This window comes from Lutra lutra, chromosome 11 (genome assembly GCF_902655055.1).
Source record: "Lutra lutra chromosome 11, mLutLut1.2, whole genome shotgun sequence".
NCBI classification, from domain to species: domain Eukaryota; kingdom Metazoa; phylum Chordata; class Mammalia; order Carnivora; family Mustelidae; genus Lutra; species Lutra lutra.
The window spans coordinates 85,631,696-85,657,293 of NC_062288.1; the positions used below are offsets into that span (position 1 = coordinate 85,631,696).

The following is a 25,598-nucleotide window of genomic DNA, read 5'->3' on the forward strand; positions in this document are numbered from 1 at the left end:
GGGCGGGGGGGGGTGTTGAAACCATAATGAACTGAGATGGCAGGATTGCTGGTGATGCTTCCAAATTTCCACTAGTGGGTTCCAGAGCTTCTGAAATAAGCATTTAAAATATATAGTTTCTAAACCGGATTGCCGTTACTCTTAAATATCTTCTAGTTGTTACATGTAGGTTAGTTTTGTCTCCTTGATTTTATTGTCATCTCCCCGGGGATTCTCTCTCTTCTTTTGTATTCCCACAGCTTTGGGCGCATTGCTGAACACACGACGTACGTACTTGTTGATTTTAAGGCATGTGTGTTTGTAGGTGTGTACAGCAACAGGGTAGAGGACATGGGTGTGTAATGCAGTGTGCATTCCGTCTCATCCCTTTCCCTTGAGCAGCTGCTGCCTGGATGCTTCCCTTCTCGGGGGAGGCGGCAGAACCACTGACCCTTTAACAAGTTGTCCCTCACAGAACAGGTGTCTCCCCGGCCTTTCGGAGGAGAGGGATGGCGGGACGCTTAGTGACATCAGCGACCGACCAATGAGAAGTCAGGCTTCGGTGGCTGCGCCAATGGGCGGCCAGGGGCGGGCTCGGTTTCCTGGGAGCCGGGCGGGCCAGGCTGGTCCTCCCGCCGCCGCGGAGTCTCCGCCGCTCACGCTGCCCGCCGCCGTTCCCGCGACTCCCGGCGGCGGCGCTCCTCCCGGACGCACGGCTCGGGCATTTCCCACCTCCGCGCAGCTCCGCCGCCTCCCAGGCTCCCGCGGTGGCGCGGCTCATGCCCCGGGGCGCAGGGCGCGCAGGTGGGCCGGCCGCCGCGGGGAGATAGGCCCCCGGGGGGACGGCGGCGGGACCATGGCCCGGAGACCCGGGGCGCCGGCTGGCTATGGGGAGGAGTTCACCTTCGTCAGCCCGCTGGTGAAATACCTGCTCTTCTTCTTCAACATGCTCTTCTGGGTGAGTCGTGGGGGTCTTGGGGGCACCTGGGCTGCAGGGCACCCCTCGAGGGTGCAGTGAGCTGTCCACAGCCGAGGAGGGTCGTCCCGGGATGCCAGGTTAAAGGCGAGCGTCGTGAACGCCACTGCTTAGTTTTCTGGGCTGATGACACTTTGGGGTAATTTATCCTGGGGAGGGACACCATACTGGCACCGCTTCTGGAGGGGATGTTGGGGGTGGGGAGAGGGGGAGGATAATGCAAGAGATTCAGTAAAGACTTAACGGGTATCCTCTGGTCGTTTGATGAGGATCTGTGACAGGCCAAAATAATGGGTTTGCGCAGGAGAAGCGGGTTTTCCTGTTGGCTCAAAGCAGATCCAATGGTACATTCATGTTTGGGGGACTTTCAGGCCTGGGGGCTGGGAGGCTGAGCAGCAAAGAAAAAAGAGGAAGCCAGGGAAAACCCAGACCTTCCCTCTCCCTTACCTCAGAGAAGATAGGTTAAAGGGCTTCATCTTTTCCTTTTGGAGGCCTCTGGTGCCCCCTTCTTCCCAAAGGCTGAGAAGGGGAAGGAATGGCCTCCAGATGTGGATGTCTTTCCCAGCACTGTCCCAAACTTTGCCCCACCTTTCTCAGGACCAGACTCCATCCTCTGGAGCCTGATAGTCTTCAGCTTCTTTTAACTGGACCCTGTGTTGGGCTGAAAGGCCAGCAGTCCTTTCAGAATCTTACAATTAGTGTGGAAAAGTGGAAAAAATATTGGACTGGGCCCATCTGGATTCTCGTCTCCAACCTGTAGTTGTTGACTTGACATTCATCTCTGTAGGCCCTAGTTCCCTCCTCCATAAAATCAGACCCAGTATGATCAGGAATGGCAGAAACACTCTGCTGGAGCCGGGAATCCAGCTGGAGCAGATCATGAAATGCTAGCTCAATCCTGTTTCATGTCTGTAGAGTTCCTGAGCTCCTCTGGGTTTGAGAACATAGAGAGGTCCTTCTCCCATCCCCCTTTCTCTTCCAGCTCCAGCCATGCCAGAGCGGCTGCTGTAGGTGCCCATTATCCCTGCCCATTTCAGCCTGAGACCAAAAGTTCAGACTTGCAGGAGGGAGAAAGCTTGAGTCTAAAATATGTTTCCTAGGAGAGGGAGCAGACCAGGCATCTAAGCCAGTTGCTGGAAAGGTTCACAGGGGCCGTGGTTTGAAGAACAGACACAAAGTACATAAGTGCTAGCCTGTTGGGACAAATGAGAGGAACCCTAGAGGGTGGTGGTACTGGGAAAAAAATGAAGTTTGAGTTCCTAACAAATTCTCGGTTTTAGAACTGGGAAAAAAAAGTCTAGAAGATATCCTGTCCAGCACCCACATTTTATATATGAGAAAACTAAAACACAGAGATGTTAATTATCCAACATCTGACAGCTGGTTAATAAGTTTGATCTGGTGGTTTTTCTACTGAAGTACAGTGCCTCTAGGGGAAGTCCGGGGCCCAGATGACTGCTACTGTAGCTGGGCCTTTAGTATTCCTAGTTAACCCAACTTCCCATGGTCTAGGGTCTGCCTCAGCTGGAGGTTAGGGAAGAACAGATAAAAACCCACCACCGCTCTGCCGGGGCTGGGGGATGTTCTAAGGGAAACTCCCCGCCTAAGGGCAAGTCCCAGTGAGCCCTCCTCCATGCTCACTGAATGTTCCAGGCCAGGAACATGCCATTTTGGGGGATGACATACTATCCTCAGAGCCAGCATTAGCATCCCAGGGACCTCAGATCCTCATTCTGAGTTTTTCTGTCAGCCGAGACCACTTCTTCTTTGGAGCCCTTGGCACTTCACCCTTATCTGTGTTCCCCAGTGACAACAGCTGGGTACATCTGTTACACTTGCGTTCATGGTCATTTTCTTAGATTCCCCCACCCTATTCCCCACCCCCACCCCCCTTTTACCAGACAAATGGCTTTGGGAGGTTGCAGTCAGGGAAAGAGTGTGGCTCCATAGACCCATTTACCTTGGTAAAAATGATTCATTCAGGGTCAGAGGACCTGGCTAACTAAGCTGGCACCTTCCCAAATTAGAGAAGAACCCCTTCTTGGCCCTACTTTAGACTCATAAAAAGTCAGAAGCTCTAGAAATAGCACAATGAAGGACAAGAGGCCCAGTTCCTTTCTGGCATCAACTTACTGTGTGACCCTAAGCCAATATATCTGTCTCTCTGTCCTTAATCTTTCTGCTCGAAAGGAGAAAAATTTTCTGCCTCTGTAAACTATTTAAAGATGAATGCATCACTTTGGGGAACTGTTTTCTTTCTTCAGGACCTGGGGCTGGATCTAAGGATGCATCTTTCTGTGTCCCAGTGTCCCTGGGACATTGACCTTCCCAGAGGCCAGTACTTTTTGGGTGTGACTGAGTGTTACCTCTACCCCAGGCCCAGAGACACAGAACTACATTCCACACAAATGCAGCTGGAGATGAAGGGCTGCTTCCCCAGCTCAGCAGTCCTCTTTCTTCCTACCACCCTTCAGGGACTGGTTCCTGTGCTTTCTTCTTTGTAGGCTCTGGCCATCCTAATCAAATTCCCCTCTTCTGCCTAGGAGGCTCCCATGTTGGCCCTCTCCCTTTCCAGGCAGAGTGCCTGTTCTGGCCAGCGCCTGGAGGAGCTGTGGATGGGTGTGTTTGTGCTGGAACACACTCGGAAGGTAGCCAGTATTGTCTGGGGTCACACTCAGTGCTGGTATGACTATCTGGCTATCCCTGCTGCGGCTCTAACAGCCCCGACCCTTGGGTCATTTAGTCTGACTCAGAAGGCTGCTGGCATCTTTGGGAGCAGGACCCATTCCTCCTGTTCATGTTTCAAATCTCACTTCTCCTTTTGCCTAGGTTTTCTCCCCAGAATCATGCTGCTGGATGACTGATTGTTGGGATCCCATGAGCCAGAGTAGTTGCCCCAAGATCCCAAAAGTTGTATTACAATCTTTCAGTTAAGAAGTGGCTGACTTTCCTCCCCTCCCTGTGCTGGACAGCTCTGTGCAGAGGCAAGACCAGTGCCACAGTACGTGCCTTATCAGCCTCGGGCACACACTGGCGGGGACATTATCAATGCTGCCCATAGCGGGCCTCTCCCTCCTTGCTGGTCCTTTTTCCAACCAGGGCCGCAGTTGCAGTGGTTTTGAGTCAGGCTGCACTCAGACCTCCAGTCCCTGTGACTCAGCCCAGACTTCCTTGGTGGCCATGCCTCAGGGCTCCCATGGCACCTTCTGTATACCTCAATTGCCTCATCCCCTACCTCTGCTGCAATGATGTGTTTATTTATGTCCCTTCTTCCAGACTTCAGGCCCCCGAGGGTAGGGTATGCTGCCTTAGTCACTTCTTGCTTCTCAGGGCCCATCTGAGTTCGGCAGGGTGGGTATTTACTGAATGTTTATTGAATGGCAAATGATGGAGCAGCCCGTGCCGGGTGAGGGCGTGATGCCCCTCCGCCCTCTTTTACGGACAATAGTCTCTCAAGATGCAGTACCACCGGAAGTCCTTGAGCATCCTTGATGGGGGAGAGGGATCCAACTGTGTTCTCCTCTGCACTGGGTCCTGTGGCCTAGCACCCCTCCCTCAAGCCAGGTCAGCCATGCTCCTCAGCATCTCCCTCGGGGTTGTGCGTAATTATGACCTACAGCACCCAGATTTTTCCACTCCCACTGCAACGCACATGGACACCTGTCCTGATCTTTCCTAGACCAGTCCAGGCCTCTAGTTAGGAATCTTCTTTAAGAAACTCACTCTCCCCTCCAGGACTACTGGAGTCCGCAAGGGCAGTGAGAATGCCCCAGACCACCTGCAGCACCATCTGTGGCCATCTGGCTCAGGAGCCATAGGGAAATGACCAGCCTTGAGCCTGGCAAAAACCCTTCCTAGTAGCAGAGGCCCTTTCTACCACCCAGCATAACCCCCAGTGTACGAGCGTGTGCACACGCATACCTGAGTACCTTAGAAGGCAGATCTCCCTCCCCCACCCCAGGTCTCCTCCTTTCCCTGTAGACCAGGCAGGTTGTAATAAGTGACGTAGTCACGTTCTTTTAATTAAAAAACAAAACAAAACATTAAAAACAAACAAAACATTAAAAAAATGGAAAAAAAAAACATTAAAAATGAAGACAAGAAGCATATCCTATGCTGTCAAGTCATTCATATGCTTTCTTATCTCAACAGCTCTGTTTGCCTTGTACCCGGTAGAAAATCATAAACTTCAAGAAGCCTTTAAAAGAATAAAAGAAAACATGTAACACCTCTCAGAGTCTTGATAGAAGACTCTGGTCAGGCTGGGACCTCCAGGACCATAGTTTGAGTGTTTATACTCCCATGAGCCCTTACGGACTTCTGTCTCTCATGTATAACCTTAGGAAACCAAGATCAGCCATGGCTAAAGAGAAGCTGAATGGTTGGCTCCAGACATTGGAAAGGAAAGAGTTCTGTGGATTCCCCCACTCCAGCAGGGCATCCAATCCAGAGGGAGAAGGCCAAGAGCTATTTCAAACAGATGGTTGCCACCTGAGAAACCCAGGAACAATGGTGCTGGATGGCCACATGAAGACAGGGCATGCAGAGCCTGGGCAGGGAGAGAGGAGGCCCTGCATTAGGTTGAGCAGGCTTATCCAGAAATAAGGACAGAGAGGACTGAGAAACCAGAGGTACAGACCCCTCCTTCCTTATGTCCCTCTGGGTAAGAGCAAGGTTTTGGTTCCCACTCTATCCCCAGCTGTCCCACACCATCACCTTCAAAAGAAAAGGGGAAGAGATTCCAAGAAGAGGAGAGGACTTTGAGACAGATGCCCCCACTAGATGTGGACTGGACTCTAGAACCTGGAGACACACATGGCCAGAGCTTTCTCTCAGGGGCTGGTGGGCCCTGTGTGGTGATGCCATGTCTTCCCCTTTCAAGGTGCTGTTCCGGGGACTTTCCTCTGGGCCCCACTGGCCCCATCACCTCTTGGTGCTCTCTGACTCTCCCCCTGGCTGGAGCCCCACCCAGTTTGGAGATTACCAGCTGCTCGCCCAGGAGGACTGACAGGCAGCTTCTTCCCATCTCACGTGATGCCCAAGGGGAATGCACGTGCCCTGGATTTGCCATGAGTCAGGGAGAGGAAGGCAGCCATGGGGCCCAGGTCACACAGCTCCGGCTCTGGGGACAGGAACACTTAGGTTCCTGTCCCATTTAGCTGCTCACTCCCTAAGGGAGCTGGGGAGAGTTACTTGAATTCTCCCAACATCAGTTCTATAAAATGAAGATGCTAACACCCTCTTGGGACTGTGGTCAGAATTCAAGGAAAGAGTTGATATAAAGGGTCTAGCCCAGTGCCTGACCCTTAGCACTCAACAAAGGGTAGCTATTGCTGTTGCTAGAAAGAACTCCTAGAGCTCACCCGTTAGGGATGAGCTTGGAGAGCTAGGATGAGTGCTTCTTCTGACAAGTAGTAAGTAGCTGAGGTTTGAGTCTAGGTGAGGGCTAGCTAAACTTGGGACTGACTTCCTTCAGCCTCAAACCCCCTTTGCTCATATTTCTACTGTTAGCCAGAGAGAGGTGATAATGAATGATGCCTTTATATATTTTATAGTTCACAGAGACATTTCCTATCTATCATGGGAACAGAGACCCCACTGTGTCTCCAAGGGCCTTCTGTCACTTGTCAGGGCTTGTCATACCACCTTGGTCTTAAGGTACAATCCAAGTGGACTCCAAGAGCTAATTTGCCTGTAATTAATAGCATTTGGGTACGAAAGCCAGGAGAACTCTTTTTTTTTTTTTTAAGATTTTTATTTATTCGACACACAGAGAGAGAAATCACAAGTAGGCAGAGAGGCAGGCAGAGAGAGAGGAGGAAGCAGGCTCCCCGCTGAGCAGAGAGCGTGATGCGGGACTCGATCCCAGAACCCTGAGATCATGACCCGAGCCAAAGGCAGAGGCTCAACCCACTGAGCCACCCAGGCGTCCTGCCAGGAGAACTCTTATTCAGAGTTTCATCTTGGTGCCCTATAACCTTTCTTCCCTTCGTGCATTATAATATCCCTGAAGCTGTGATTGTTCCAGGGGCTAGAATAGGGTTTTTCTTGTATCACCAAATCATGGTTGTCTTTCTGCAGTTTACAAGAAACAAAGTCAAATAATGGAGAGAATTTTCTTCATTTTCTATTTTCTCCAATGAACATTAGTATCTGTGGCTGCTCATCTGCCAGCAAGAGCTAGCAGAAGACAAAAGGAAGAGGACAAGGAGCAACCAAATATTATGGAAAACCAGGAAACTATTTAAGAGTAGCGCCTGTCTTATTGTTTTATGAGATGTAGAGACATATGCTTAACAGACTTGTCATTGCTTAGTAAATTGTTCCTTTTTTCTACATTAGAAATTAATACATTGTTCTTGCTCACCACCTGACACTTTGAGAAGGACACAACATTAACTGTGTAAGATTTCTGTCAAAAATGTGTCACCTGAGGCCGCCTGGGTGGCTCAGTGGGTTAAGCCTCTGCCTTCGGCTCGGGTCATGATCTCAGGTCCTGGGATCGAGGCCCATATTGGGCTCTCTGCTCAGCGGGGAGCCTGCTTCCCCCTCTCTCTCTGCCTGCCTCGCTGCCTACTTGTGATCTCTCTCTCTGTCAAGTAAATAAATAAAATCTTTAAAAAAAAAATTTAGGGGCACCTGGGTGGCTCAGTGGGTTGGGCCGCTGCCTTCAGCTCAGGTCATGATCTCAGAGTCCTGGGATCGAGCCCCACATTGGGCTCTCTGCTCGGCAGGGAGCCTGCTTCCTCCTCTCTCTCTGCCTGCCTCTCTGCCTGCTTGTGATCTCTCTGTCGGGTAAATAAATAAAATCTTTAAAAAAAAAAAAATTAAAAAAATGTGTCACCTGAAAAAAAATTGTGTCACATGAATCTAATTGTGAGGAAACCATCAGATAAATTCAAACTGAGGGATATTCTGCAAAACAACTGGCCTGGGCTTATAAAAAATGCAAGTGTTGGGGGACCTGGCTGGCTCAGTTGGTAGAGCATGCAACTCTTGATCTTGGGGTCATGAGCTCCAGCCCCACACTGGGCATCATGAGCTTCCAAAAAAAAAAAAAAAAAGCCATTGTCAAAAATATGTCAGAACAAGTATTGACAAGGACATGGAGAAATTGGAACCCTGGTGCTTTGCTGGTGAGAATGTGAAATCATGCAGCCACTAGGGGAAAAGAGCCCAGTTAACTCCTCAAAAAATTAAACATAGAATTACCATATGACCTGGCAGTTCTGCTCCTGGGTATATATCCAAGAGAGTTGAAAATTTGTATTCAGGAGCGCCTGGCTGGCTCAGTGGGTTGTCTCTGCCTTCGGCTCAGGTCATGGTCTCAGGGTCCTGGGATCGAGCCCCGTATCGGGCTCTCTGCTGAGCAAGGAGCCTGCTTCCCCCTTTCTCTCTGCCTGCCTCTCTGCCTACTTGTGATCTCTCTGTCAAATAAATAAATAAAATCTTGAAAAAAATAAAAGGTATTCAGGTGCACCTGGGTGACTCAGTTGGTTGGGCGTCTGCCTTCCACTCAGGTCATGATCCTGGGTTCCTGGGATTGGGCCCTGTATCTGGCTCCCTGCTCAGCGGAGAGTCTGCTTCTCACTCTCCTTTTGCTGCTCCCCCTGCTTGTGCTCTCTCTGTAAAATAAATAAATAAAATCCTTAAAAAATAAAAAAAAAAAGAAAATAGGTATTTAAACAAAAACTTGTACACCAACGTTCACAGCAGTACTATTTATAGTAGCCAAAAGGTGGGAACAATTCAAATGTCCATCCGTGGATGAATGGACAAACAAATTGGGTTATATCCATACAATGAAATATTATTAGGCCATAAAAAGTAATGAAGTACTGATACACACCACAGCATGGGTGAACCTTGAAAACATTATACTCAGTGAAAGAAACCGGACACAAAGAGCTGTATTTATAGGCAATGTGCCGAATAGACAGAACCATAGGAATAGAAAGCTGACTTGTGGTTGCCAGGGGTTGGAGGTGTGGAGGGAATGGGGGAGTGACGGTTTCATGGGTTAAAAGTTTCTATTTGAGGGGCACCTGGGTGGCTCAGTGGGTTAAATCCTCTGCCTTCGGCTCAGGTCATGATCCCGGGGTCCTGGGATCGAGCCCCACATCGGGCTCTCTGCTCAGCGGGGAGCCTGCTTCCTCCTCTCTCTCTGCCTCCCTCTCTGCTTCCCTGTGATCTTTGTCTGTCAAATAAATAAATAAAATCTTTAAAAAAAAAAAAAGTTTCTATTTGAGGTGATGAAAAAATCCTGGAACATGATAGCAGGGAAGCTCACACAGCAACGTGAATGTACTTAAGGCTGCTGAACTGTAAAATGGTTAATTTTTTCATATATATATTTTACCACAATTTTTAATTTATTTTAATTTATTTTTAAAGATTTTATTTATTTATTTGACAGAGAGGGAGAGAGAGAAAGCGTGAGCAGGGGAAGAGACAGAGGGAGAAGCAGACTCCTCGCTGAGGAGGGAGACCAATGTGAGGCTCATTCCCAGGACCCTGAGATCATGACCTGAACTGAAGGCAGACGCTTAACCAACTGAGCCACGCAGGTGTCCCTTACCACAATTTTTTATTTTTTATTTTTTATTTTATTTATTTATTTTTTAAAGATTTTATTTATTTATTTGTCAGAGAGAGAGAGGGAGAGAGAGCAAGCACAGGCAGACAGAATGGCAGGCAGAGGCAGAGGGAGAAGCAGGCTCCCTGATGAGCAAGGAGCCCGATGTGGGACTCTATCCCAGGACACTGGGATCATGACCTGAGCCGAAGGCAGCTGCCCAACCAACTGAGCCACCCAGGCGTCCCACCACAATTTTTTAAAAGTCAGTGTCTTGAGACCAAAAACAAAGAAAAGAAAAAACTGCAAAACTCTTCCAGGCCAAAGGAGACTTGATCGCTAAGATCATTAAATTCATGATCTTTTATGGGATCCTAGATCAGAAAAAAAGAAAAAAAACAAAAAAAAACAAAAAACAGTTATAGGGGCGCCTGGGTGGCTCAGTGGGTTAAGCCTCTGCCTTTGGCTCAGGTCATGATCTCAGGATCCTGGGATCAAGCCCTGTATCGGGGCTTTCTGCTCAGCGGGGAGCCTGCTTCCCTTCCTCTCTCTCTGCCTGCCTCTCTGCCTGCTTGTGATCTCTGTCAAATGAATAAATAAAGTAAAAAAAAAAAAGAACAGTTATAAAGGACGTTATTGGAAGAATTGGGGAAAGGTAATATGGACTGTAAATTAGATAGCAGTGATAGCATATTAAAGTTTCAGAAAAGAATTCAGTATTTCAAAATTGTACAGGTTATACAAATAGAGAGTTGTAGATTCATGGTGCTCTCACCCCTGAACAGTTTTAAGATCCATTGCCTTACCCTTTGTTGTAAGGACAAACCCCTCCTGATTAAAGTTTGTGAAGTTTCTTACAAGTAAATCCCAGTTTAGGAAAATCTGATATTAAAAAATGTGGATTTACTAACCAATTAACACCTAACAAATTGGGAATGGCTGTATTTAAATAGATTCCATTTTTTAAAAGATTTTATTTATTTATTTGTCAGAGAGAGAGAGAGCACAGGCAGACAGATTGGCAAGCAGAGGCAGAGGGAGAAGCAGGCTCCCTGCTGAGCAAGGAGCCCCATGTGGGACTCAATCCCAGGACCCTGAGATCATGACCTGAGCCAAAGGCAGAGGCTTAACCCACTGAGCCATCCAGGTGCCCCTCAGATCTGTTTTCAGGTAACACCCATTTTGTGTTCCAGGAGGCTATCCGGGATACAAAATTTCATTTAGTTTTCCTGTCTCTTTAGGTTTTTGTTGGCTGTGACAGTTTCTCAGAATTTCCTTGGTTTTGGGGGGTGCCTGGGTGGCTTAGTCAGTTAAGTGTCCGCCACTTGATTTCAGCTCAGGTTGTGATCTCAGGGTTGTGGGACTGAGCCCTGCATTGGGCTTGCTCTGTTCATGAGATTGTCTCTCTGCCCCTCCCCCCTCCAAAAAGAAAAAAAGAAGGAAAGAAAAGAATTTCCTCGGTTTTGATGACTTTGACAGTTTGGAGGCATACTGGTCAGTTATTTTGTAGAATGTCCCTGTGTTGGAACTTGCCTCGTGTTTTTCTCATGCTTATATTGGGGTTATGTGTTTTCAGGAGGAAAACCACAGGAGTGAAGCGTCATTTTCTTTCTTTTTTTTTTTTTTTTAAAGTCTTTTTTTTTTTTTATTTTTTTTTTTAAAGATTTTATTTATTTATTTGACAGAGAGAGATCACAAGTAGACGGAGAGGAAGGCAGAGAGAGAGAGAGAGAGAGGGAAGCAGGCTTCTTGCTGAGCAGAGAGCCCGATGTGGGACTCGATCCTAGGACCCTGAGATCACGACCTGAGCCGAAGGCAGCGGCTTAACCCACTGAGCCACCCAGGCGCCCGTGAAGCGTCATTTTCATCACACATATCACATACCTGTGATTTACTTCTGCTGGTGTTGACCTTACCCAGCTGAGGCAGTGTTTGCCAGGTGTCTCCACCCGCAAAGTTAGTCTTTTCCCCCCTCTTCCATCCTGTGCTCTTTGGAAAGGAGTCACCACGGGGGCAGCTCACACAGGGGAGTGGGGAGTTGGGCTCCACCCCCTCGAGAGTGCAGCATCTATACCAGAGTACAGCATCTACACACAAATTATTTGGAATTCTTCTGCATAGGAAATTTGTCTTTTCTCCCTCGCTTATTTATTTAAGTCCTTTTTAAAAAAAAAATTTAAGTCCTTTTTATCTGTATGGACTCATGGGTATTTATTTTATGTTTGGGATAATAATTTCATACTTCCTCATTTCGATGTCCCTTTGGCATATCCACGTCAGTGTGGGGTGTGTGTGTGTTTGAACGTTTCCTTACTTTCTGGCACCATGAGACACATACTCCAGGCCTATCTTGTATATCTCCTGCTCCAGTCGTAGATTGAACCATTTTCCAGGAGCCCAGGAGATGGCTATTTTCATTATAAGGTGATTACTCACCTTCTATAAGGATAAAGGCATTGGTGCATGCAAGTTATTTTATATAATTTGATTGACAATCTTCGGGAACATGCCTTTTGCTAGACTCAGCTATTTTAAAAACTGTGTCTGGCTTTTAAAAATTTCCAGTGAGACTTCATTCTCGCCAGAATATGAAAAGCCATTCTAAGAAGTGTCTTTATCTCCATCCTCATCATGAAAGGAGGTCATTGGCAATATTGCGGGGTGTTATAAGGATTTTGTGGCAAAGCCTGACACGGTGGAAAGAGCTCCAGACTCAGACTGGAAACTGGGTTTAGTCCAGATGTTTCCTCTGCACCCATGTGCACTTGGTCAGGCATCACTGTGCTCTTTGGGCCTCATCTATAAAAAGAGGTGAGTGGCTGAGCTCATTTCTAAGGTTCTATTCAGCTCTAAAGCGCCGTGCTATTAACGGCAGTGGCGTTAATTTTGGGACGGCAGTGGCTTTGAGGAATTCAGGGTGGGGGATGTGGGCAGGAATGGGGTGTGAAAGGGCAAGCTGTGACTTCAGGATGAAGAGGCAGATCAGTGATAAAAATGTCACATTTTAGCGTTAGCTAGTGAGCTCCAGGTAAGCAGTGTCATTAGCGATCGTATTAAATATTAATGATGATATTAAAATCTTCATCTAGATTTTAATGTAACCTGCACCTGCCGCTCTAGATCCCTGGCTCAATGTGCTTTAGGCTTGTGGTGCTCAAACTTGGCCGCACGTTGGAATCTTCTGGAACGCATTCAGAAGTATCTTTGCCTGGGTTCCAATGTCAGGGATTCTGAAATAGGTGGTTTGGGGTACAGCCGAGGCATCAGCAGTTTTAAGTTCTTCTCTCCCTGTCCTCCCTTCCATTCTAATGACACCAAGTTTGGAAAGGATAGGCTCTGGATGTTCTTGTTCCTCTCCCATATAACATACAGGTGTCCTTAAGGGCAGGGACCGTATCTTACTCATCTCTGCGGTCCTCAGAGTACCTTGTGCATATCTGCTGAGGAACAGAATTTGGACAGTGTATTAGTTTCCTCTTGGAACTGTAACAACTTACAACAAGCTTCGTAGCTTACTAGGACACAAATTAATTTTCTTACGTTCTGAGGGTCAGAATTCCAAGATGGGTCTCACTGGGTAAGATTAAAGTATCAGCAGGGCTGATCCCTTCTGGAGGCTCCAGAGAACCTATTTCCTGCCTTTCTCTGCTTTCAGAGGCTGTCCATCTTCCTTGGCTCCTGGCACCACACCACTCCAACCTCTGCTTCCACTGTCATGCCGATCTCCTTCTCTGACTCAAACCTTCTTGCCTCCCTCTTCTAAGGCCCTCCAGGATAATCTCCCCGTCTCAAGACCCTTCATCACATTTGCAAAGCCCCTGTGGCCATGGAAGGAGACATATTCACAGGTTCCAGGAATTAGGACAGGACATCTTTTGGGGGGGACACTAGTCTACCTACCACAGTTAAAGACAGAGCGACTGCTATAATTACAGGCTCCACATGGAACTAAGTTATTGTGTTCTGTGGCATCTCTTTACTTTCTCTTTCTTGTTTTAGCTGTGTTAGGATTTAATCAGAGACCATCTCTGTGGAAAGTTACACATCCTGGTGGAAACTTAACATGTTGCAAAAACAGTGAGGAGCCTGGGGGGAAAAAAAGAGAAATAAAGAGCAGATACATATCTTTCAGTGATTCAGTAAAAGAATATTCAGAACCATTAATTGGCTGTGAGGAGTTTTAAAGGGCAGGCCGAGATGCTCAGTCACTCTGGCAAAGGGCTGTGCCTGCAGGCCTTGGGGTGGCTGGGACCTCTGCAGTGTGGTTTCCTCACCTCCCACCCACTCCGCCTTGCTCCTTGCTCCACTTGCTGGGAGATAGCAAGCCAGCCGGCACCCCCAGCCCCACTCCCAGCTCTGCCAGCAGCTCCCTCTCTCCTGCACAAAGAGCATAAGGGCCAGCAGATAACACATCTAGTCCTGAGTCTGAGGCAGTGTCAAATGATTGAGGGGGGCAAAGCTGTGTATCTAGCCAGAGAAGAGTCCGGAAAGATATGGTTTTAGATAAGGGTTTCCATTTACTGCTAAATGCACCTGAAGGCAGAGGCCACAAAGGAAAAATATCTTTCTGCTGAGGGGCTACTCTGACCCTATTACCTCTCTAGGGGACCTATTCCCTTCTCCCACCGAAGCCCCAAGATGGCTCTTTCCAGCTGGTCTCTGTCTTGTAGGACAGTGGAGTCTAGCCAGCCATCTCCTTCCCCAGTGAGTTGGTCAAGTCCCTGCTGCTGAGAACTCCCTCCAGCCAGAGCTTGGTCCCAGCGATTGCCATGGTGACAGCCAGCTGCTGCTTAGCACCAGCCTGGGGACTGGGCACAAAGAAAGAGTGGCCAAGAGATGTGCACCCTGGGCTGCCCTGCACTCCTGGAGGCCTGGCGGGTGGGTGGGAGTAGGGGCAGGAAAGGCCCCTTTGGGAATTGCTGGTAGTCTCTGAGGGGTTTGTTCTCTCAGGGAGGAGCTAGGAAGTTTGAAGCGTCTAAACTCTTTTGCTCCACGCTGGGATCCAGGTTTACAAAGACAAAGCCTCCTTTGCCAAGGCAATTTGGTATTTTACACACATGCATTTGTGCATGCATCCGTTCACATTGAGATGCACTTGCTTTCTTGCATTTGAGACCATTTTGACCCCCAAGAGAGTTAGAGACCTGGGAGTTTACATCTACTCAGGCCTGTTTCAGCTTTAACACCTGCCCATTGGGGGTGCCCAGGTGGCTCATTCAGTTAGGCATCTGCTTTTGGCTCAGGTCATGAACCCAAAACCTACTTTTCCCTCTTCCTCCCCCCCTCCCCCCCTCATGCTCTTTCTTGCATGCACGCATGCACTCTCTCTTTCAAATAAATAAATAAAAATTTTTCAGAAACCCTTCCCTTTGATGTAGTTGAATTCAAATTCAAAACTTGTGACCCTGGACAAGTTAACTATTAGTAATGATAGATAATATTTATTGTCAGGCATTGTGTTAAATGCTTTCCATGCGTTATCTAATTTCACAGTAGTTTTATGAGATGTAGTTATTTTAAAAATCCCATCTTCACACTAAAACTGAAGCTTAGAGATTTGTTTATCAGAGGCCCAGGTTTCACTGGCTCCAAAGCCCACATTCTTACCCACTGTTAATAACCTTGAATTGCCTTAATTTCCTCATCTGTAAAATGGGGAAAAGAGCTGCCCCACAAGATAACTGTGTTGTGGGATCAAATGAGATTATCTTGGTAAAAGCTTTTCTTGGAGACAAAGCAGACAGATGCTATCAACTGTATCTCTTGGGGGGACAGAGATGTTCATCTCTGGCTCCTAGGAAAGTCATCTTCCTCAAGGTAATTTACGAGGGGCTCTCTGGTTTCCAAAATCTCAGGGTCTGCCTCCTTCCCTGTGTCCACAGGTGATTTCCATGGTGATGGTGGCTGTGGGAGTTTATGCTCGGCTGATGAAGCATGCAGGTGAGCTATAGGCCCTTTCCAGCTCCCCATGATTCTTGCCAAGCCCCTTCCTCCTCTGCCTCCTTCAGCTCTGGCCCTTTAATATGCTTTCCCATGTAAGCTGCCTTCTAGCCCAATCTTAACCCCCTACTCCAAGGCATCAGGCCAGCCATGCTGGTTCACCAGGATTTCCCTGAGCTCCCACCAATCTTCCAGGATGTGCCTGCATGTTAGGCTTGGAAAGGGTCAAGGAAAGGAGGTAGGCCTCTGGGAGCAGGGAGTAATCAGAGGCCTCAGCCCCTCCCTCCCTCTGTCCTGAAGTAACTCAACCTCCATTCCTGTTCTACTGCACGAAGTCTCCGGGAAACGGAATCTGCAAAACTGGGAGCCTAATGCCATTCTAACTCTTTTCTGGAGCGGAAGTGGTTCCTCCTCTCTTAATCTTGGGAATAAAGGCTCTCACTTTGTTAGTTCCTCAAATGAAATGTCACAAACCCTTCTAGGCCCTTTTTATTCTCCCCATGGGAGGGGAGTACTGCTTCCCTATAACCGTCATCTAACCCTACTAGAGATTCCCCCAGCAGAGGAGAACAGTTTTGGGGGACACCCCTACCTCGTCCCTGGGTATTACTCTCAGCCAGCCTCAGGCTCAGACTGAGAGACAACCCCTCCTCCAGAAGCAGCCTTGGCTTACCTGGCAGTGGACCCTGCCATCCTGCTGATTGTGGTGGGCGTTCTCATGTTCCTGCTCACCTTCTGCGGCTGCATTGGATCCCTTCGTGAAAACATCTGCCTCCTACAGACGGTGAGTGATCAGGGTCCCCACCATAAAGACCCTGGCCTCCTCCCTATGCCTCCCAGGCTCCTGATGCCATTCCTACAGCCTTTCAGTTTTCTCTGTCCCCCTCTCCAAAGGCCTGTACTGTCTGCTCCCCACTATAGAGCTCAGCCCAGATGACCCAGCACAGGATGGCCACCCTTAAGACAGCATGGTGAAGGCAGAGGCCTTTATCATGCATGGGGCATCTGGGAGAAGTGCCCCATAGCCCCCCAGTATCCAGTATACCCCATGGCCCTGGGGGAGGGGCTGGAGCTCAGCATGGTAATCAGCTGTCTCCTTTTCCTGCCTGCTCCCCACAGTTCTCCCTCTGCCTCACCATCGTGTTCCTGCTACAGCTGGCTGCAGGAGTCCTGGGCTTCGTCTTCTCAGACAAGGTAATGTTGGGGGTCAAGGGGTCTCCTCAGGTGTGAACCAGAGGGAGGAAGAGAAGGTTCCTGCCTGTGCTTAGTCTGATTAATTAACCACAGTGCTCTGTCCCCTGAGAGGCATCAGCCTTTGAAAGATTCTCCTTAGGGGTGAACGAATGGCCTTTAAGGTCACCATATTTAAGCAGGATTTCCAGATCATAAGGTGTTTTCCTCTGACAGTCTGAGAAGCCAACAGGCAACAAATAGGCATAGGCAACAAATTCTATGAACACAAAGTTAAAATAATCTGCAAACTTTAATGGCAAATTATTGGGTAAAACACAATTATCAAGTAGACCATAGACAATATGAAGAATCTTTTATTTCCTCTAAACATTGCTTATTGGGATAAACAGAAGGAAAGAAGAGGGAAAGTAAATGAGATTTTGAGCAGTGCTCACCAAAGCTGGAAGTGATCTGCTATTTAGGGACAGTCCTTTTAGTTAAGAACAAGACTTCGTTTCTCAAAGGGCAAATAATTGCCAGGGATAGTACTGGACTATAGACAACAAACTTTGAGAAAAGTAGCAGAGGAAGAAGGAAGAAAGCATGGTGGAAACTATGAAATGGGGAGCCACTGAGTTCATTCAGAATGTCCTAGTCCTTCTGGCTTAGTAAAATCCTAAAATGATTTGTTTGGAGTTGAAATAGATGCTATTCTCTTCTGTCCACTAGAGGTCAGTGTCTCAGCTTTAGAAGCACTTCACTACTAAAATATGTCTGTATTAGATTCTCTGCTTTGCATCAACAAGTACTTTGTGGTAATAGTGTTCAGAGGTAAATAAATCTTGGATTATCTCGAAATGTGGCTCTGAGAAGAGGGAGCAGCAGGTCCTGTGTTTGTTCTCTTGCCTCCTGGTACCTGAGGGCCCAGGGATGGATGGGCTTTGGAACTGGCCATCAACCTAGGACCTGGTTCTGATTTCAAGGCTGACTTAAATGAAGAAGGATGATCGCTATCTACTGTTATTCCTGACTGGAGAAAAGGGTTAGGGATTAGTCCCATGTTCTGATTCCCTACTCATGTCTCTGGCAGGCACGAGGGAAAGTGAGTGAGATCATCAATAACGCCATTGTGCACTACCGAGATGACTTGGATCTACAGAACCTCATTGATTTTGGCCAGAAGAAGGTATGGGTGATGAATGGGGGGAGGTCATCTGTGGTCTCAGAGGCTGTAGGCAAAAGTTAATACCATCCTAATACGCACCTCACCTTCCAGGCCTAAGTGCTTCCTCATTACCTGCCAGGTAATGGATTCTGGAAGGAGGTTTGGCAAAAAACCATACATAGCAGAGTGCTTTAAAAGTACTTTTAAGAGAACAGAGCAGTAGTGTGTATAGTAATCTACCATGTGTGTAAAAAAGGAGAGAGGAAAGAATATGTATTCATATTTATGAAAGGAATCTACAAGGATATATAGAAACTATTCTAAGTGGTTACTTATAGGGGAGATAAGGAAATGGGCATATTTTAAATATTACCTATTCAAAAGTTAACTTTTAAAAATTGTGCCAAAATGTACATAACATAAAATTTACCATTTTAACCTTTTTAAGTATATAAATCTGTGGCACCAAGGACCTTCACATTGTTTACATCCGTCACCATATCCCTCTCCAGAACTTTTTCATCTTCCCCAAATGAAGCTCTACCCATTAACCACTAACTCCCCATTTCCCCCTGCCCCAACTCCTGACAACCACCATCTCTTTTCTGTCTCAATTTGACCACTCGAGGCACCTCATATGAGTGGAGTCGTACAGTCTTTGTCCTGTTGTGACTGGCTTATCTCACTTAGCATGTTTCCAGATTTCATCCATGTTGTATGACATGTTAGTTTCCTTCTTTTAAGGCTGAATAACCTTCTGTTGTATGTATCTTCCACATTTTGTTAATTCATCCATCTTTTGATGCACACTTGGGTCACTTGCACCATGTAGCTATTGTGAATCATGCTGCTATGAATCAAAAGTTGAATTTTATTTATTTATTTTTTTAAAGATTTTATTTATTTATTTGACAGACAGAGATCACAAGTAGACAGAGAGGCAGGCAGAGAGAAAGAGGAGGAAGCAGGCTCCCTGCAGAGCAGAGAGCCCGATTCGGGGCTCGATCCCAGGACCCTGGGATCACGACCCGAGCCGAAGGCAGAGGCTTTAACCCACTGAGCCACCCAAGTGCCCCCCCCTTTTTTTTTAAGATTTTATTTCAAAAGTTGAATTTTATTTTTTTTTTTAAGATTTTATTTATTTGGCAGACAGAGATCACAAGTAGGCACAGAGGAAGGCAGAGAGAGAGAGAGTGGGAAGCAAGCTCCCTGCTGAGCAGAGAGGCCGATGTGGGACTTGATCCCAGGATCCTGAGATCATGACCTGAGCCAAAGGCAGAGGCTTAACCCTCTGAGCCACCCAGGCGCCCCTCAAAAGTTGAATTTTAAATAAAAGTGCTTTTGAGATCAGTACTGAGTTCCCCTTCCCTTGGTGCAACTTCCCACTTGGATCCTACGTGCTTTCAAGGTATAATTATGGGCCCATGATATTGAAGACTCTCTTCTGTTTTCTCTGTATTCAAAGAAATATTTTTAACAGTAATCCTTTAATTATTTCAGCCAGTGTTTTTGAAACACTCCTTTTTGCAGCCTCTATCCTGTGCAGAAACTGCTCTCAAGGAGCTCCTAGTTGAATGTGAAAAACAAACTATATATACAACTATGGTCGTCATAACAAGGCATATAAAGGGAAAGGCCACTGAGAAATGTGGGCTCAAAGTTTAAAAACAACCTGAATTTATAAATGGAAGCTGGCCATGGACTTTCAGCTGCTCTGAGGACTGGGTGATTCTTAACCTCTGTGGTGGGTTTTGTTGCAGTTCAGCTGCTGTGGAGGGATTTCCTATAAGGACTGGTCCCAGAACATGTACTTCAACTGTTCAGAAGACAACCCCAGCCGTGAGCGCTGCTCTGTGCCTTACTCCTGTTGCTTGCCTACCCTGAACCAGGTGAGTCTACATCCCACGTCATTTCCTCCTAGGCAGCAATTTCAGTTACTTGCCGACTAGGGTAACCGTTGTGGGGAATCCCCATTCCCTAGCTTAACCAATCAATCTTGTAGGACAGCTGCTAGATGTTTCTTTTCACCCCAATCTAATGGCTCTGTTTCCTTTTCCCTCCTGTGGTCCACACGGCGACTCAGAAGGTGCAGGTCTCTAAAGCAAGGAGAACTGAATTCAGATCTCCCAGAGGAAAGGAAGCATGCATTTAGCAACTCCCAAGTTAGGATCCTTCGCATATATTCCCCACCAATTTAGGAATTTAGGAAGGGTGGGAAGACCATCGGCGAGGGCCTGAAATAAAAAGTTTGGGAGTAGGAGTTCCATTTGGCTTTTCAACTCTTTCCCCAGGCAGTGATCAACACCATGTGTGGCCAAGGTATGCAGGCCCTTGACTACTCGGAGGCTAGTAACGTCATCTATACCAATGGCTGTATTGACAAACTGGTCAACTGGATACACAGCAACCTCTTCCTTCTTGGTGGTGTAGCCCTGGGCCTGGCCATCCCCCAGGTAACTTACCCCGTAAGACTCGTGGGTCCTACAGCCCCGCAAAGACTCCTTTGTTTTGGGGAGGGCACCTGGAGACCAGCTAGGGTGTCAGGCACTGACGTTGCTAAGAAGCAGGGGATTGGGATGGTGCTAACCATACTGGGAAGATTGATTCAGGGAAAACAAAGACACCACTCATTGCTGAGGGCCCAATCCGTCTCGCCTCTCCCAGCTGGTAGGAATCCTGCTGTCCCAGATCCTTGTGAATCAGATCAAAGATCAGATCAAGCTACAGTTGTACAACCAGCAGCACCGAGCTGACCCGTGGTACTGAGAATCCATCCTGCATGTCCTCACTATGGCGACAGGCGAGCATCATCAACCAATAGCAGTGGGTAATGCTCTCGGCACCAAATGGGAGTTTTGGATTCCAGTTCCCCAGCAACAGCCCAGTGGGGAGAAGCCAGCTCCAGCCCAGCAGAAGGCAGGGTGCACAGGTGGCTCAAGTCTAGGAAGGCTGTCCGTCCTCCTCTCCTCCATCCTAGCCCTCGGCATTGTTAGAGTTATTTTGCATTATTTTTAACCATACACATTTGGGTTTATGGTTTTTGTTTTTGTTTTTTATTTTGTCTGGGCAGAGATGTTTGGGAAACATCGGTTGCACAGAGTCTTGGGGGTACTAGGTGTTGCTTTTCACTGAGGTGCTACAACCAGTGGTCCTACCAGGGCTGCTACTGAGCCTCCTGGACATAATCTGATTCCATCTGTTGCCAGCAAGACCTGGCTGGAGAGTGGACACTAACAGCACTACCTGGAGTCCATTTGGTATGATACCAGCTCCAGAAGGGAAGGGAGTGGAACAGGCAGTGAGCTGGGGGTTGACTGGGGACAGTTATATGTGTTGGGTAGGAGTGGAAGGTGGTATGTTTACTAAATGCTGCCCTGCCATCCTCCCAGGTAGTCAAAGTGAACTACATCCTGCCCCTCCCTCATTTCCATGGAAACGTGGCAGCAAGGGTAAGGGGTACAAGAGCAGCCAAATTCATCCGTCTGCCCCACTCCACCCCTTTTTAAAATGTTTGGAACCACGGTCCTTATACTCTGCAGCCAGCAGAGGTGGGACTGAGCCATTTGTGTCCTTGAATTCCTCCCCTCTGGTCCTCCCTTTCCAGCAAGTGGGGTTTCTTTAACCTTGGCAGTACGCTGAGGAGGCACGATTAACATCCCTCCCCGCGCCCCCATTACCCTGCACCAAAGCTCAGTATTTCTACAGTGTTAGAAGCAGGGATCTTGTTGGGGCAGGGGAGCCAGAAGTGGCAATAAAAGTTTGTTGACCTGCGCTAAATTGGACTCCATGAATTTTCCATTCTGGCAACTAGAAGGGGAGGCGTAGAAGGGCGCAGCGGGTGGGCCCTCCTTCCAGGTGGGGACTGGAGGCTCCCCTAAACATCACAACACCTCCCGGGCCCCATCCCTCGCCCCATCTCCCTCAACCAGAGGCACTACTCCCCTCCCACAACTCCACCCTCTCTGGTCTGAATTAGGTCGAAAGGTTCCCAGTTCCGACCTGGGAATGGCGTAGTGTTATCCTAAATCCTGATGTTAATTTTTCCCCAAACTACACTGAATTAAAATTGGCCACCCAAAACTTTGAGGACGGGGGTAGGTAAGAACACAGCTGGAAATCAGAGTCTAGCAGTCTCTGCTGGGACGGGGAGGGGAACGAGGAGGAAGAAGGCCGTCTCTTCACCCACTCCAGCTCCCTCCTCCATCTTTATCTGAAGGAGCTGGTACCGCTGCCCGCCGTACTTCAAGGAGTAAAAAATTCCCAGCGGGGCGCGGGGCTTGCTCACACCCTGAGAAGCGTGCGCGGGCGGCTAGCCCGGAGGCCCGGCTGGCGCGTCGGAGGCGGGGCCGGGGCGGGGCTGCGTGGCGCTGTGGGTGGTCCCCGCCCCCGCGGCGGCCGGAGCCGGCGCCTCCGCCCCCCGCCGGGGTGGAGCTGGGAGCTGGGTTGCCAGGGGGTGGTTGCAGGCTCCCGAATGCACCTCTGCTGTTTGTGTTCCCCGAAGTCTCCTGGCTGCGCTCTGTTGTGTGGGGTCTCAGCCTAGGAGCTTTGGCCTGGTCGGAGAAAGACTCGAAAAAGTCCCTACCGCGGTGGGGAGACCGAGTCGCGAGTTCTCTCCCCGCCCCCAGTTTCTTCTAAACGAGCCTTCTGCTCCTGGGAGGGCGCCTTTCCAGCAGCCGCCTGGGGCCCTTGCCAATGTTTAGCTCCAGCTAGTAACACAACTGAAAGAAAAAAAAAATAATAAAATCATCACAAATAAAAAAATTAAAAGTAAGGGCCTTGTATTCTGAGAGAAGAGGAAAACGCGCTTTCTTTGTGTCCAAGATACATTTTATAAAGCATTTTTTACTTTTTCTTTTGGTGACGCGGACTGTCGTTTGGGTTAGGAGTTGGGGTGACGCATTTCCCCGGTTCACACCGCTTGGAGGAGCTCGACTGGCAAGAGGCTCATCTGGGGCCTCTTGGAATAGGGGAACGGGAATGGTGGTCTGCGGAACCAGGGTTCAAATCCAGACTGCTTACCTCCAAACTATACTCTTACTTAGGTCTCATCGTATGTAGCCTCCTGGCCATGAACAAAAGGGTCAGGAATTTCTGCCCAAGTCCCAGGCCTTAAAGGGCCTTTAGCAAAAGTTCAGAAGCTGATACTGCAGTTCATCGTTCCCAGCTAGATACCTTTTTCAGTGTCTCTGGTTCTCAGTTTCTCAAGCCTTATTTCTATTTGGCCTGATGCTGGGAGAGAAAATGCCCCAATTTTAAAAATAGTTTCTCATTGGTATTTCACGTTTCATTTTAATTTGCTGCCTGGATTTCAGTTTCTAATAAGCCTAGTCTCAAAGATCTAGGCCCCAGAGGTGGGTGAATAGAAGAAAATTCTTGGGGTGGTGGAGATCAGACCAGATGGACGGACGTGAAGAGAAAGGAAATCTGGCTGGCGTGAGGTGGCAAGAACAGTACTGCTAGGTCTGTGGGCCTCAAACCCAACTATGTAAATAGGGACTTTGAGTCCAAGAGTGCAAAGTTTGCAGAATGTTCCATGAAATAATGATTGCCTCTGAATGTGTTTCCTATTGCTGCTGTAACAAATTACCTCACATTTAAAACAATACAAATTTGTTATCTTACAGTTCTGGAAGTCAGAAATCTGAAATGGGTCTCACTGGGCTAAAATCAAGGCATCATCAGAGCTGAGTTCCTTCTGAGGGCCCTAGCGGATCCATTTATCAACTTTTAGAGGCTGTTTGTTTGTCTGGCCCCCGTTTTCATCTTTAGAATATATCAGCCTCTGCTTCTGTGGTCACACCTTCTTTTTCTCTGACTCTGACTCTCTTGTGTCCCTCTGATTATATTGAGCCTACCCAGGTTGTCCAGAATAATCTTCAATTTTAAGAGTCTTAATTGAAGCACATCTATAAGGTTCCTTTTCCTCTGTAAGGTAATAAACACATAGGTTCCAGGAATGAAGGCATGGACATTTTGGGGTGGTCATTATTCAGCCTAGGACACTCACTTCCCACTCTCATGTATCTCTTAAGGTGGGGAAATCTAGGAATGAGCTATTGTTGGTTATTGGCAAGAGCTTGAGGTGGGCGTTGTCTGGCCTTGGTTCTAAAAATCGCCTAACATTTATTGAGCGCTTACTGTGTGCTAGGCACATGTTTATTACAAGTTTAATATGTGGGTCCTTTAATATGCTATTTTCTGACGTGTTCCATCCCAAAGAGCAGATATGTTAACAGGGTCAGGGATCAGTTTCAAAAAGGGGACACAGAAAACTTCTTTCTTTCTTTCTTTCGATTCCCCTGGAACCAGAAGAGTTCCCCTAGGCCATTACTCTAAAGAGGTCAGGAACATTTTGTAAACCGTACTCTCTCCTCACAAAAACAAGTTAAGAGTAATTAGATATTCCAAACTGCCATAGATAAAACACTTAGAGAAGGGGATAAAGTGGGGAGTAACCAGACTCTAGAATTTATATTGGAAGTTAAGCCTCTAGAGTCTTCTCACCACCACACCAGGAACCTGGTAAATCAGTCAGATGATTGGAAGAGCATAGATACTCCAGAAGCATTTTCAACCATCAGTACTCACTGACTAATAAACACAGTGATGAGAGGAAGGGGTGATCACTAATAATGTCAGGACAAGTAGATTATGGTATGAGAAAGAAGTAACTGAGAGTCATCTGTCACACATACTAGTTGCATTCCAGAGAGTAAAATAATTAAAGCAAAACAAACAAACAAAAAAATGGAATATCATATTGATCCCAGCTGTCGGGAGCGAGAGTGGAGAGCTTTTCAGTGCACCGGCCGAGTTCACAGTGGTTCTTCCTTCTTTGGAAATTGGCTCCCTATCTCCCCCTCAAGCCATAGGGGTGAGTCTTAAGGAACCATATTTGTACTGTAAGACATGGTCTCCCTGACAGAGCTAACTGGATCAGTTGTAGGCACTGCATTACTTTGCCAGGGCTACTGTAACAAAGAGCCACAAACTGGGTGGCTTAAAACAACAGAAACTTATCATTTCACAGTTCTGGAGGCCAGAAGTTTAAAATCAAGGGCTGGTAGGGCCATGCTCCTCCTGGCACCTCTAGGGGAGGATCTTCTCTTGCCTCCTCCAGCTTCTAGTTAAGCCTCCAGAGCTGTAGCCTTGGCTGGCATTCCTTGGATTGTGGCAGCTTAACTCAAGCCTCTGCCTCCATCTTCATGTGTCAGTCTTCCCTCTGTGTCTGTGTCCCAATTTCCTCCTCTTTTTTTTTTTTAAGATTTTATTTATTTATTTGACAGAGAGAGAGCGAGATCACCAGTAGGCAGAGAGGTGGGGGGGCGGGGGGGGGGGGGGAAGCAGGCTCCCCGCCGAGCAGAAAGCCTGATGCGGGCCTTGATCCCAGGAGCCTGGGATCATGACCTGAGCTGAAGGCAGAGGCTTAACCCACTGAGCCACCCAGGCGCCCCCCAGTTTCCTCTTCTTATAAAGACACCAATCCTGTTGGAATAAGGACTCATCCTATTCCAGTATGACCTCATCTTAACTAATTACAACTGCAATGACCCTATTTCCAAGGGAAGTCACAATCTGAGGTACTGAGGGGGTTAGAAGGGAGGAACGAGAAACACTATTCAACCCGTAACAGGGTTCCTTCCCTGGGATTTGGAATTGAGAACAAGATTCTAATTACAGCCTGAGCTGACTGTTCTGGTGAAGAAAGAGAAGCAAGTGGAAACTGGGGCTCAGCCTTCTTACACTTTATGCCCTAAGTAGCAGAGAAAGTCTATTTACGAAAAGAGAAA

The 25,598-nt window shown here is 47.7% G+C and overlaps 1 protein-coding gene across 5 annotated transcripts; it reads left to right on the forward strand.

The window, feature by feature from the left end:
• The first annotated feature begins 588 nt into the window (after window positions 1-588).
• TSPAN33 (tetraspanin 33) lies at window positions 589-24,556 on the forward strand. Of its 5 annotated transcripts, none has more exons than XM_047695478.1 (8): window positions 589-937; window positions 15,386-15,470; window positions 16,127-16,254; window positions 16,590-16,664; window positions 17,734-17,829; window positions 19,569-19,697; window positions 20,100-20,261; window positions 23,433-24,556. In XM_047695478.1, exons 1-8 carry the CDS (start codon window positions 836-838, stop codon window positions 23,451-23,453), a joined length of 798 nt encoding a protein of 265 aa, XP_047551434.1. In that variant the 5' UTR covers window positions 589-835; the 3' UTR covers window positions 23,454-24,556. The 5 variants fall into 5 exon arrangements, with proteins under 5 accessions (XP_047551434.1, XP_047551431.1, XP_047551430.1 ...); XM_047695475.1 differs by lacking the exon at window positions 23,433-24,556 and adding an exon at window positions 20,473-21,585 and having other exon boundaries at window positions 591-937; window positions 16,130-16,254; XM_047695474.1 differs by lacking the exon at window positions 23,433-24,556 and adding an exon at window positions 20,473-21,585 and having other exon boundaries at window positions 592-937.
• The last annotated feature ends 1,042 nt before the right edge of the window (window positions 24,557-25,598 follow it).